The sequence below is a fragment of the Cricetulus griseus genome, chromosome 2 (genome assembly GCF_003668045.3).
Source record: "Cricetulus griseus strain 17A/GY chromosome 2, alternate assembly CriGri-PICRH-1.0, whole genome shotgun sequence".
NCBI lineage: Eukaryota > Metazoa > Chordata > Mammalia > Rodentia > Cricetidae > Cricetulus > Cricetulus griseus.
The window spans coordinates 245,321,002-245,333,446 of NC_048595.1; the positions used below are offsets into that span (position 1 = coordinate 245,321,002).

The 12,445-nt window shown below is 40.2% G+C and overlaps 1 protein-coding gene across 13 annotated transcripts in view; it reads right to left on the reverse strand.

Annotated features, from left to right (window-relative positions):
• Nucleotides 1–12,445, reverse strand: part of L3mbtl3 (L3MBTL histone methyl-lysine binding protein 3) — a 117,967-nt gene that overhangs the window by 12,843 nt on the left and 92,679 nt on the right. For all 13 annotated transcript variants that reach the window (XM_027402880.2, XM_027402876.2, XM_035440325.1 and 10 more), the window contains one exon: nt 10,855–11,004. In XM_027402880.2, the coding sequence (XP_027258681.1) occupies nt 10,855–11,004 (150 nt within the window). The remainder of the gene's footprint in view (nt 1–10,854; nt 11,005–12,445) is intronic.

Below are 12,445 nucleotides of genomic sequence, written 5' to 3' on the forward strand. Positions count from 1 at the left end.
TTAACATTTTTCAATCTACTGCATTCCATTCTGAAGGCCTTACTAAGGCATATTCTTCAATGTTTATACTATTTTGACCCAGGCTGTAATCTTAAGGTTCAAGAACAAAGCAATACAATTAAACACATTAATTTAACATCCTTACTTTTAATTCCAAAGGCACATACTCTCTAATTGAAACCGTGAGGTAGTGATACAATGAAACTATAAGAAGCATGCCATAAATATTCTCTACATCTTAGAAATACTATTGTCAAGAGTGCATGTGAACTCCTGTTTGAACCTGAACTTCTGGCTTAGTTTTTTTTTTTTTACTAAAACACCTTGAGACTGCTGAAGATGAGCACTTGTTCGAAAACGAGGCTGCAACTATTATGCAATACAAAGATTTCCCGAGGAGATTCAGAGAACTCCAAATGAGGACTTTGAGGAAACCACGTCCCTTCAGAGCATCCTGAACTTGTTTAATCTAGTGCAGTCCCAATTCAACAGCTAGAGGTTTACTCCACAGGTGAGAACTGACGGCTGACAAATGACATTTGTTAGAAAAATCATGTTTTCTCCATAGAAACAGTAGAATAGCTAACCCTGACTATATACGCCTGTAATCCTAGTTACTCAGGAGGCCAAGAAAGGAGGTTTACATTGTAGAGTATGTTCAAAGCCAGCCTGGGCCCACTTAGTGAAGGAAAAAAAAAAACACAAAAACTCTAAGAGGAATACAGCTTGGCTGGGGGTGGGAGCGTGGGGGTGGGGTGGGGGTGCTTGGCTGGCACAGGCAAGTACCATAATCCCTACTATCACCAAATTTAGTAAAAACAAAATAAAACACCCACAAAAGACCCAATGAAGTCATACTTTCTAATTACAGTATGTCAAAATCAACTTGCTACATGCTATATTGACTCTCAAATTTCTAAACTTGTTTGCACTAAGCCAGAAATAACATTATTTGTGTCTACAAACTGTATTCTAATACTGTGCCTAATGAAAAAAAGTAGTTTGTTGGTAGCTATATTAATATCATTAGAAAAAAAACACACACTCTTGTGAAATAATTTAAAATTAGCATTTCTTGGAGTCAAAGAAAATAAATTTGCAACTAGCTCACATGCCTTTCCTAGGAAGTTAGATGAGCAACTGATTGATTTGTTTTTTGAAAAGTGAGACAAAAAAGGAAAAGTTAAGTTCTGGACTTTTCTGTGTTTTCATGAGCAGAAATATCCACTCATAACCAAAGTTACTCTCTTGTGGTTTTAATAAAGCATAATCACTCTTCAAAGTAAATTGTGTTAAGATGTGCACATCTTTAGTTCTAGCACTCAGGAGATAGAGGCAGGTGGATCTCTGAGGCCAGCTTGGTTTACAGAGCTAGTTCCAGGACAGACAGGGCTACAGAGAAACCCTATCTCAAAACGCAAAAAAAAGGGGGAGGGGACTTAAACATAAGAAAAACTCCTTTGTAGTTTATGTCCAAAAACAATGTTAATTGGTCAATTGTTTGTGTCTTGAAATGTAGAAAAGGAAAATAACATTTTGGAGCCAAAAAGTTCCTTTATGCCTCGATCTGCCAAAATGTACTCCAAAAGAAAAACAAAATGTTATTACTGTTTGTCTTTTATGGAAACATGATCGATTGGTTGTTCAATTCTCAATACATGACAGGCTCTCTCCTATTCCACAAGCTGTTTCCTTTAACTGGAGAGTGAGAGGTGAAGGAGCCAATTGCCAGTCTGTTAGAACAGGCTCTATGAAGAACATGGGTAAATAGAAGCATGGAGGTGAATAGACCCTAACAGCCCATTCAGACACAAGGACAGGTCAGTCAGCATTCCTAAGAACATTCTGCAAGGTTGGATATTCTACAGTACTCCCTGGTGCAAGGTCTGGTATTCTATACACCAAAACATAAAAACATCAAGTCCACGATTACAGGAACAAGTATAAAACTAGGTCTTGACACCGAGAACCTATAGTTAGAACCAATACTCTTTAATGTTTCCATGGGGTTTCTCCAAAAATAACGTGATGCCCCTGATTCAGGATTGTAGAGGGTATGCTACGAGTCACACACTTACTTTCAAATTGCTCTTCCCTGAGAAATCTGAGAATGAAGAATCTGCCTGCATGTTCTTAATTATCTTACATTTTATCTAAAATTAAAAAAAATGTTTTCTTAATTGGGGAACTATTATTTCCCTCCTCCTTGTCTTAATTGCTGCTACTCTGTAGGTTTCTTCCTGTACACAGAGATGAAATCCTCCTTTATAGAATTTCAGCTTTCTTACCTGAAAGCTCTTCCTGCACCCTCCTGTGGCACAGAGTGGGCAGATGAGGGGAGGGGAGCAATGCCAGGCACACTAGCTCAGAGACAGGTGGAGACTTGTGGACTGTTCAAGGCAGGGAAAGAGACCAAGGGAGATGTCATCTCCCTTCTCCAGTGGTAGCGCAGGGACACACAAATACTACAATTTGAAAATTCTGTGTAATACACTATTTTCTGTAGTCAAGTACAGGATAAGCTCTTGACAGATAATAACAGATATTTTATGCTGTACTTTAATATTACAATGTCACTCAGCACAGAAACTTCTTGACTCGGTCGCTTTGATCATTCCTCACTCATGTCGGCAATCTCAAGGAAGCATGAGCTGCGGTTACAAGTGTGTCCTTGGAGGAAGCAGACCACCTTCACTTGTCAGCTCTACTACTGACTAGGTTTGAATAGACATTAGCAGCAAGTTACTTAACTTTGAAAATTCTCAGTTACATCATTGACAGAATAGGGATAATCAATCCTAATGTGATGATTTGAAGACAGAATAAAACATTTAGAAAGTGCCTAGCACAGGGCCAGGCACACAAGTGGGAGCCTTTCTCTAGTTACCATTTCCTTCTATGTTGGGATAAATAATCTGTTTAATGAGCTGCTTTCTTCAAACATTATAGCAGATGTTAGGGTAATGCTTTCCATAGCCAGACAGCTAGACAGCCTGGATTCTAAGCCAGGTCTTGGCTAGCTGTGTGGGCCAAAACCCAGGCAGATAATGGGGTGATTGTGGTCTTTAATTGGGAAGCAGAGGCAAGAGTATCTCTATGAGCTCAAAGCCAGCCTGGTCGACACAGTGAGTTCCAGGGCTGACATACCTTAGAAACAAACAATAAAGCCAGGCTGGGAAGGTAGCCCACCATCTCCAGAACTAAGGGTGGAATGGGAAGCATAGAAAGAAGAAGCTGGAAGAGAGACCTGACTGTGTAAGTTCTATTGGGATTTTAGAATTTTCAAGTACTGTTTTATTATAATATTTTTTTTAGTTTAAACTGCATATAACCACAGCAAAAGCTTATTCAAGAAAATCCGCTTGGTGGCTTTAATTAAGAAGTTGCTTCGCTGTTGAAGCAGAATTTTTTTGTGCGTCAGCCATCTCTCTCTGTGTGTAATTATGTGTCACATTTTGAGCATCTTACTCTCTTACTCAAATTATGCCTGTGGTAAATATTAGGGAAACAAACCTGGAAAGAGCAAGTGCCTAGGAAAACAGGTGGCATTCGAAGGCACACAGCTCATTTCCTCCTCCAGTGGGTTGATGTTGCACTTAAAAACAATTCCTGACCAGTTATGTTTAGGCCAGCCCCAGTCTACTGAGAGTGACATTGAGAAAATATTAAACAATAAGTCATTTTGCCTCCACTCAGTGATGTGTTCATTTTAGCTACTTCTCTGAATCTAGCATGGGAAGAGGCAGAAAGGCATAAAATGTAGATAGAGACATACCTATGGGTGAAGCACCTAAAAAACTGTAGGGGTTACTTTTTTGAATGCCAAAAAGTCACCTCTTTGTATGACTCACCAGCACTTTTTAAAAGTTTTGAGCTGAGGCCATTCATTGACAAAATACCAAATGTCAAGAATCCTGACCTGCCCCCAACATGTCTTCTACAAATGTAGACATTCGACAAGCCTCAGGAAGAGGAAGGTGTCCCTTCAAAGGGAATCAGAACAGGTGCTGGCTGAAACAGAGTCTTTTTATGCTTATGGGTCCACACTGGAACAAGGGATTTTTAAAGTTAAGTTTCTTTGGTAATAGCTTAGCAAGAGTTTTAATTAAGCATGGCTCCATAAGCAAGATTGAAAAGAGACTTATTCTTTCTCTAATGACTAAAATTGAAGCACTCGGACTGATAATCCTATAAAGTTATAATTTAGCATATGAACGCATGTCATGAAGGGAACATAATAAAAGGAACATGATAAGTGCATCTAATGGATATTATCTAGATACCAAAAGAAAAAACCTCCAGAAAAAAAAGCACCCATCAATTAATTAGTCAACTCCACCTCACCCCATGAAATGGAAGTTCTACTCAGGAAGGTACGCTCTCACAGGGAGACTTGAGTCCCCAGTGACGGCTTGCTGTGAAAAACACAACAGATGCCTCTTCTTTTTTGTTCCAAATGGAAGTCTCTTAAGTAGGAATTAGTGATATTCAAAAGATAAAATAAGATGTGTTTCAATATTGTTCCAACAACTTCACACCATCTAGCAATGATACTCATCTTTTTCTTATACTTTCCAAGGTTGCCTTGGTGTCACAGTGGTTGGTGCCAGAACGGTGAGTGTTTTAACTCAAATAGAGCCTCTTCCTGGTGCAAACAGCAGCTACACAGGCCAGACTCAGTACCCAAGAGCTGGGAGATCTGAACACTCGCACAGCTCCTATTGTGTATCTGGAAGCCCATTGACAGGAGGAGGGAGACTCTGGGAGCTGGGGAATGCATGTTCAGAGAGATGACTCTAGATCACAGCAGGCCCCCAGGACCAGAAAACCCAAGTTCCCCAAGACTGCGGGTTAACTTTTGCAATCATTTATGAGTTTGGCTTTAATTAACTCTACTCTGCTTGGTGTGATCATTTTGCAATACAGACACACAGACACAGACACAGACACACACACCATCATACTTTATGTTAGCTCATTTCCCCATCTGTTTAATAGGGTATAGATGGGCTCTTGCTATGACTGGAAGAACTGAATTCATGTGGAAAACTAAATCAGATTGATGGCAGCAATTCTTATACCAAGCACTATGTCATTCTCAGAATAGAAGCACTGGTCCTACAACTGAAAAGGCATTTTAAGAGCCTATAATGAACTGCACAGACTGAATTGTTTCATTAAATTAAGTTTAGCAGTGGGCACTTGCCTTACAAGGTAATACAAGTAATTGCTAAGCATTTTAAAAATGCTTTATTGTGCTTCTGTGGTTAAATCTACTCAGGTTTAGACAGTGTGGGGCTTAAAATACTAAGAGATTCTTTAATAGAGATAGTGTCTAATTTAGATGCAGACAGACTTGATGAGGATAAGACTATGTGAGAAGATACCTTATGTCCCTTCCAATGGTGCTTATGAGCAATAGTCATCCCCAAAGTCTAACACAGAGACCACTTGCCCCTGTCACCTGGGAGTGTTCGTCAAGCAGAGGGACTCCTGGGATGTACTCACTCCCATTTCTTGAGTCAAAAGCTACATTTTATATAAGTATCCTATATGATACCATACAAATCAAAGTTCCAGACCCAAGTTGTATTAAAACGCACAGAGAAATACATACACATATTCTTTTACTCAGCTGGAGATGCGTGGAGACATAAATATCAATCCCCAGGAAGAACTGCCATCTTACAGCCAGGGACAGTGAGAGGATAGTGATGAACTGCCTTATCCAAAGTGGGGACCTTATCTCACCACAAGCACTGGACCCAGCAGATGCTCACTAAACTTGTGATAAATGGGATGAGGGTGTAGGTGGAAAAGGACTGCATGAATACTCCTATTTCTACCTAGAATGCTCTAAGGATTTGTTACCCATTTGTCCAGTCTCTAAAAGAAAATGGCCTCAAGCATCCAGAACCCAACAAGAAGATGAGGCTTATAGTAGGAAATTACCAATACGGAGTCAGGTAGAAATATAAAGGTATTTAATAGGGAAAAGCCTTACTTACAGAGCGAACCAGCCAGCCGGTGGTAGTCTGTACAGCAAGAAGCAAAGAGAACCGAAACCGAAAACGCAGTCCCCCTACTCACTCTGACCACGCCCTCACAAGCCTGCTCAGGTACCCATGTTGCCAGCCCCTAAGAAGGCGTGGCTACAGCTTCCCCTACAGAGGCTACTCTGAATCCCATGTATAAAAAAGCTCTAGGATGCAGTCCCTGTACCTGTTTCTCTCATCACTAACAGGCAGGTTTACCTCTTTTCTTGGTTTGCCAAATAAACATTGATGTTCATGTAGTATCTTTACTATCTATACAGACCAGGGAGGTAACCAACAAATAGAAAAGTCTCATCCTAATTTACAAGAGTGTGAATATGTATTTGGAGACTTTACATCATCCCTTAGTAATGGCTTTTTGAACTTCTGATGTGGTAATCTCACAAAGTTGAAAATGGAGGACTTTTAAGTAAATAAAGAGAAAAATACATAAGGATTATCTCTCAGGTTATATGCCTGGCATTTCTCCTTTGAAAAAGGATTGCTGATTTGAAATGTTTACATCCTAGGAATTCCAAGCATCCTCCATACTGAGGAAAAGGAAGATAGACATGACCTCTACCATGACAGAGCTTGTAAAGCAAAGCACAAAAACTCTGAGGAAGTCTTTTCAATCGTAGTATAAGGAGAATGTGGAAACACATAATGGATTGATCCACAGGCTTGAGAGTCAGCAACAGCTTCTTGGAGGTCAGGATGGTGACTTGAAGGAAGAGAAATTCATCTTCTCAGCAAAGAGAAAGATGTCTGAATTATCGCTTAAGGGAAGAGTCTGGCAGAGTTACAGGGAATGTGGGTCTCTATTTGAGCTGTATTGGGAACTAAGGTCTCAATGCCAAGTATCATTGGCACTTTTAGGGGCGGTAGTTAATATCAGAAGAACTTTTTAAATTCAGACTTCAAGGCCCCAGCCTAGAAGATTCTGGTGGGTTGGTGCAGGCCCCTAACCTAAACATTAAGGACACTACATGTGGCAGTTTGGGCATTGCTGCTATAGAGTTATCAGTTGCCCATAGGCCTAAGTCAGGTAGGTGACTTGTAAAATAGTGCCGAGGCAGGAAAGGATAGACCCATGTCTTGCACTATTCATTTTACCTTGCCTGTTGGATTAACCCCTGAACCAAAAGCCATACCAGCACATCTCTCACTTGGGTACTATCTGGCATCTGGTACAGGTAAATGGGTACGGAGATGGCCCAGTAGCTCCCACCAGTTCATAGCTGTGCACACCCCAGCTGCCTCCTCGGCACCCACAGGACCAATGCTCAGTTGCTTCATATGGAGGACTCAGAAGGAAACCGGTGTGTGAATATTTCTATTCCTCTCTCCCTACCCAAGCAGGCTCTGAAATGTGTGGTCTCCACTCTTCACAGAATACACCCAGCAGGTCTGTGCTGTTCTGTCTGTAGCAGTAACTGGTGTGACTGACCGGTAAGCTGTTTCTGATTGCCTTCCCTTCTGCTTCATTTCCTGTCCCTACAGATGCCTTCTTCACCTCCCAAATAAACCATTTGCAACCAATCCATCTCACAGCTTCCTCTGGGAGTGCAACTTATCTAAGTACAGAATGGCAGGTAAATTTTCACAAGTTCAAAACTGATAACAGGAGACTTGCTAAACATGCGAGGTGAGCAACGGTCATAGGAAGAAAAGAGAATGTGGACGTTATGAAAATAATCTTAATTGAACAATCTCTTCCACGTAGCCCAGGAATATTACAGAAATTGAATAGTTGTGCTCCTACTCTTAGGAAATAAAGGAAATTCGAGTTGAATATTTCTTTCCTTAAAAAAAATATTTTGGGATTGAATATTTCTAATCCCCAAATCTAAAATGTGCCCAAAGCGGAAATTTCTTGAGTGTTTTTTTTGTTTGTTTGTTTTTGTTTTTGTTTTTGTTTTTTGGAGCATTTCAGATTAGGAATGCTCAACTTGTAAAGTTTAGGCAAATATAACATTTTTAAAAATCCCAAATTGGAAACTTCTGATCCCAAGAGTTTTGGATAAGGGATACTCAACCAGGCCTATTAAACAAACAAGTAAACAGGGAACCTATTCCTCTTTCAGAAACTCTCGTAAAAACTATCACTCAATAAGTGCTGTGAAATAATCCTTGTTGCTCTCATTGTTAATAAAAAGATGATTGGCCAATAGCTAGGTAGGATTTTCAGAGCAGAGAGAATGCTGGGAAGTAGGAGGGCAGTCTTCAAGAGCCAGATGAGATAGAAGAAACACGGGAAGTTCATAGATGAGGTAAATGAGCCTTGGGGTAGCTCACGGATTAACAGAAATGGGTTAATTCAAGTTATAAAGCTGGCTGGAGACAAGCCTAAGCTGTTGGCTGAGCATTTACAAATAATAAGTCTCTGTGTGGTTATTTGGGAGCAACTGCCAGGAACACAGAGAAACTCTGCCTACAAAATAAGGACTTAGGACTTACTAGTTATCTCCTGGAGAGCTTTTCATTTACAGTTTTCACTTTTATCGCCCTCACTTAACTATGAGAATCAAAGAAACAAGGGAAAGATCAAGGGTCACATACATAGTATGAAGAGAAGCCAATACATAAGCTGGAGTGTGCTTTGCTTTCTCTTCCATCACTTTCCATGGAGGAAAGAGCCCAGAGCCCAGAAAACAGCTGAGTGGAGAGGCAAGCCTGAGAATGTTTAGTTCATCAACTTTCTACATCCAATGTTTTGATGCCCTTCATTGGTCTGTGGAAAAGGTTTTCATCACTATTTGCTAAAGTAAGTAATAAGTAAGAAAATGTCTAGAACAAGAACTATCCTCATAAAAGCTCTGGTAGGACACCAATAAATTAGTACTAAATCTGTTTTGTAAAACATTCTTGTATATTTACTTTTAGAAAAGTTTTTTTGCTTGTTTTTTAATTTCCCTGCCAGAGATTGTATAAGCTTTGAATGAATGTTAGATTACTTACCACACTTACATGCCAATGAATTAAAGTTTTCATTAAGCAGAAAGTTCATAATTCTCATTATCTTTTTTTAACTGTGTGAATGTGTGTGGTAGCAGTAGTGTGTGTGTGTGTGTGTGTGTGTGTGTGTGTGTGTGTGTGTGTGTTTGGGACATACATGTGTGCACTTGTAGAAGCCAGAGATGGACTTTGGTTCTCCCATCACTTCTTTAGTTTTTGAGACAGGGCCTCTCATTGAACTTGGAGTTTGCCATTTCTGCTAGACTGGCTGAGCAGGGAACACACAGGATCTACCTTTCAGCACCTCCTAGCACTTTTACATGAGTGCCAGAGCTCCAAACTCAGTTCTTCATGCTTCTGCAGCATGGCATACACTTACACACTGAATCACCTCCCCAGTTCCTCATAGTCATTATTATTCTATAACCCCTTGGTATATTTTTGATTGATCAAAATGGAACTTACCATTTCTTGGTTACCTAGGAAGAAACTAGAAGAAATAAGGAATCCTATACAACTAGTCATGAAGAATACATTGTATCTCTTCCTCATGCCTTACATATTAAAACCAAGACTTCGGCCAATGCTGATGCAGAAAGGAACAATTGAGAAGATGCAATTAAAGCAGAAAGGATTTTGAACAGTCTACAGTTCTTCTGTGGACTAGTTTTATGACACAACTAAGTCATTTGGGGTAAAGGGAACCTCAATGGGGAAAATACCCCATCAGATTTGACTATGGAGTACTTTCATCAATGATAAATGGTGTGGGAGGGGCCAGCTCCCTGTGAGTGGTGCCACCCCATGGGCTGGTGGTCCTGGGAGCAAGACAATAAGCACCATTCCTCATTCTCTGATGGCCTCTGCATCAGCCCCTGACTGCCACGTCTGGCCCTGCTTAGAGTTCCTACCTTGACTTCCCTCAGTGATGAACTGTGCAGTGGAAATGAAAACTGAAATAAATTTACCTTTGTCCCTAAAGTTGATTTTGGTCTATGATGTTTTATCACAGCAACAGAAATGCCAAATTCAGAAAGACTCTGAACTCTCCAGACAAGGCTTCAGGGCTTCCAAGAAGGATCAAGTCCTGTCTACACCTCAAGGAGTGCATTCTCCTATCATTACCTCCTGAATAACCCCAGCCGGAAGTAGACCACTGTGGCTCCAAGAGTTAGACATAAGCGCCTCTGGCCATTTCCCTCAATATCAAAGAAGACACGCTGAAATTAGTATAATGCACACATACGTGATTCAAAATGTAATGCTACTTTTTTTTTTTTTTTTTTCAGCTTCACAGTTGTCTTGCACGAGGGAAACACACCAGGGGAAAAGTAGAGCCTCTTCTATTTCTTCTAGACACAGCTTCCAGCCTTGAGTGACACTCAACTCAGCATTGAATTGGTTTGCATATTTATTTGTCATGAAATCACACTATGTTACTCATGCTGATCTTGAACTAAGCAATTCTCCTACTTTAGCCTTGCAGTGGCTTGGTGCATGTCATCACAGCTGTGCCCAGTTAAGGACTTAACGGTCTTAGGGAGATGGAAGATCTCTTTGACCTCTTGGTCAAATATGTTAGGACTGAAAATAGGGACTTTCCTTCTGTAGTTTCACAGTAAATGAAGTGCTTCTCTGTTTTGTTTTTAAGGTGGGTTAGGTTGTCCTTAAACTACATAGCGTTTCTCCTGTCTCTACCTCCTCAGTTCTAGGATTCTGGGAGTTCACACCAACCTGGCTAAACCATGTGCGTTTCTAACAATCCACAGGAAAACATTGCCACAAAATGTAAAGCATGCAAGATGACAGTCGGTTCAATGAGAGTGTTTCTGGATAATGTAAGCATCATCACTTTAAGTACCTGGTTTCAGGAGACGATGAGCTTTCACTTGTGTCTGTCCTTTTACTTCTTGGAAATGATGGACTAGATGGAGGCATCTCACCACTTAGGCGGTCTGGAAAAATGCGGTCTTTGTTCAAGTTGATGTCTGAGTAGGGGCAGTTGGCACCACTAACAGATCAAAAGAAGAGAAAAGTACACTCCCATTAGGTCATAATTCTACAATTAAAATTGTAGGCTAGTGAAAAATAAGAATCCAAAATTGAACCAAGTACGTTATATATGCATGTGTATGAATGTGTGACTAGACATACTGCCATAAAATATCTCTTTACAGATAATTTAAGTCCATTCCACTAGGGAACATACCTGAACTAGGAGCATTCTGCTGCAGCCTCTGGACTCAGCAACAGTCAGAGGATTCCTTCAGTACTTTTTATGGGTAAGGCCTATGCATATGTTTGTGACTAATCAGCCACAAAAAAAAATACCCATACTTGAGACATTCATAACTATTTATTTTCCCCTATAACATTTTGTAACTTTTAATGTCCCCAGGGAACACTACTATCTCTGGGAATATAGTTACAGCTGATTTCCTAGAGAACACAGAAATGCTTTGGAGCCAATTTTAACCCTGGTATGAAAAGGGGCCACGGGCCAACCTTTCCTATCTTCCCTAGAGGTTGTACTCTGAGGTCCCATGTGGGAAAACTCCTGTTACCTAGGCAGAGGGAATTGAGGTCACTGGGTGTTAACTTGGCATTAGCTATCAGATGCCTGGCCTGGGCCTTAGCATTCCAGTCTCTAAAAGATCTAGGTACCAAGTTCTCCAGTTGACTGCGTATCTTACCCCTCTGCTTTGAGAGGCCTTCTGAAGTCTGGAAACCATTCGGACACTAGATACATTATATTGGTGTTGGGTGTTCTTTTCTCTATTTTCTATGACAGTGAGAATATTAACAATCACCCAAGGGAACTTTTTCAAACACTGCATATGTATTTTCTACCAAGAGAAGCAGAGACGCTCTCCTGGGGAAAGAAGAGAGCCACCTGAAATGCTCCCTGGTAACTTGGAGTAACAAAGTTCATCTCAGATATCGTGTTAGCAAATATGCAAACTTTAGTAGGTACATGCTGCTCTATACTTGTATTTTAAGTGAAGGTAGTAACACCTAACCACACAGTCATACATTTATAAAATGTCTGTCCAATAACAACCAGAATATACCCAAAATGCAATTGATAGAAACTTTTATGGAGGTCATATGGTATATTAAGCACCGTGCTGTGCCTATACACACTGCTTTAGTCTTTCCAACACCCTATAAAAAAGACATTTCATATGATGCAATAGGTTTTAAAATGGTTAAGCAACTTCAGGCTTTAATTTTCTCATTGTCAACAAGTATTTATCATTAAGTATCTATTGTGTTAATCACCTTTCTAAGCATTGCAAACATAATAAAAAGTGAGGAGATGAAAATTCTGGCCTCAGTGACAGTCTAGGGCAGTGGTTCTCAACTTTCCTAATGCTGTGACCCTTTAATACATTTCTCATATTTTGGTGACCCCCAACCATAAATTATTTTCATTGCGACTTCATAACTGA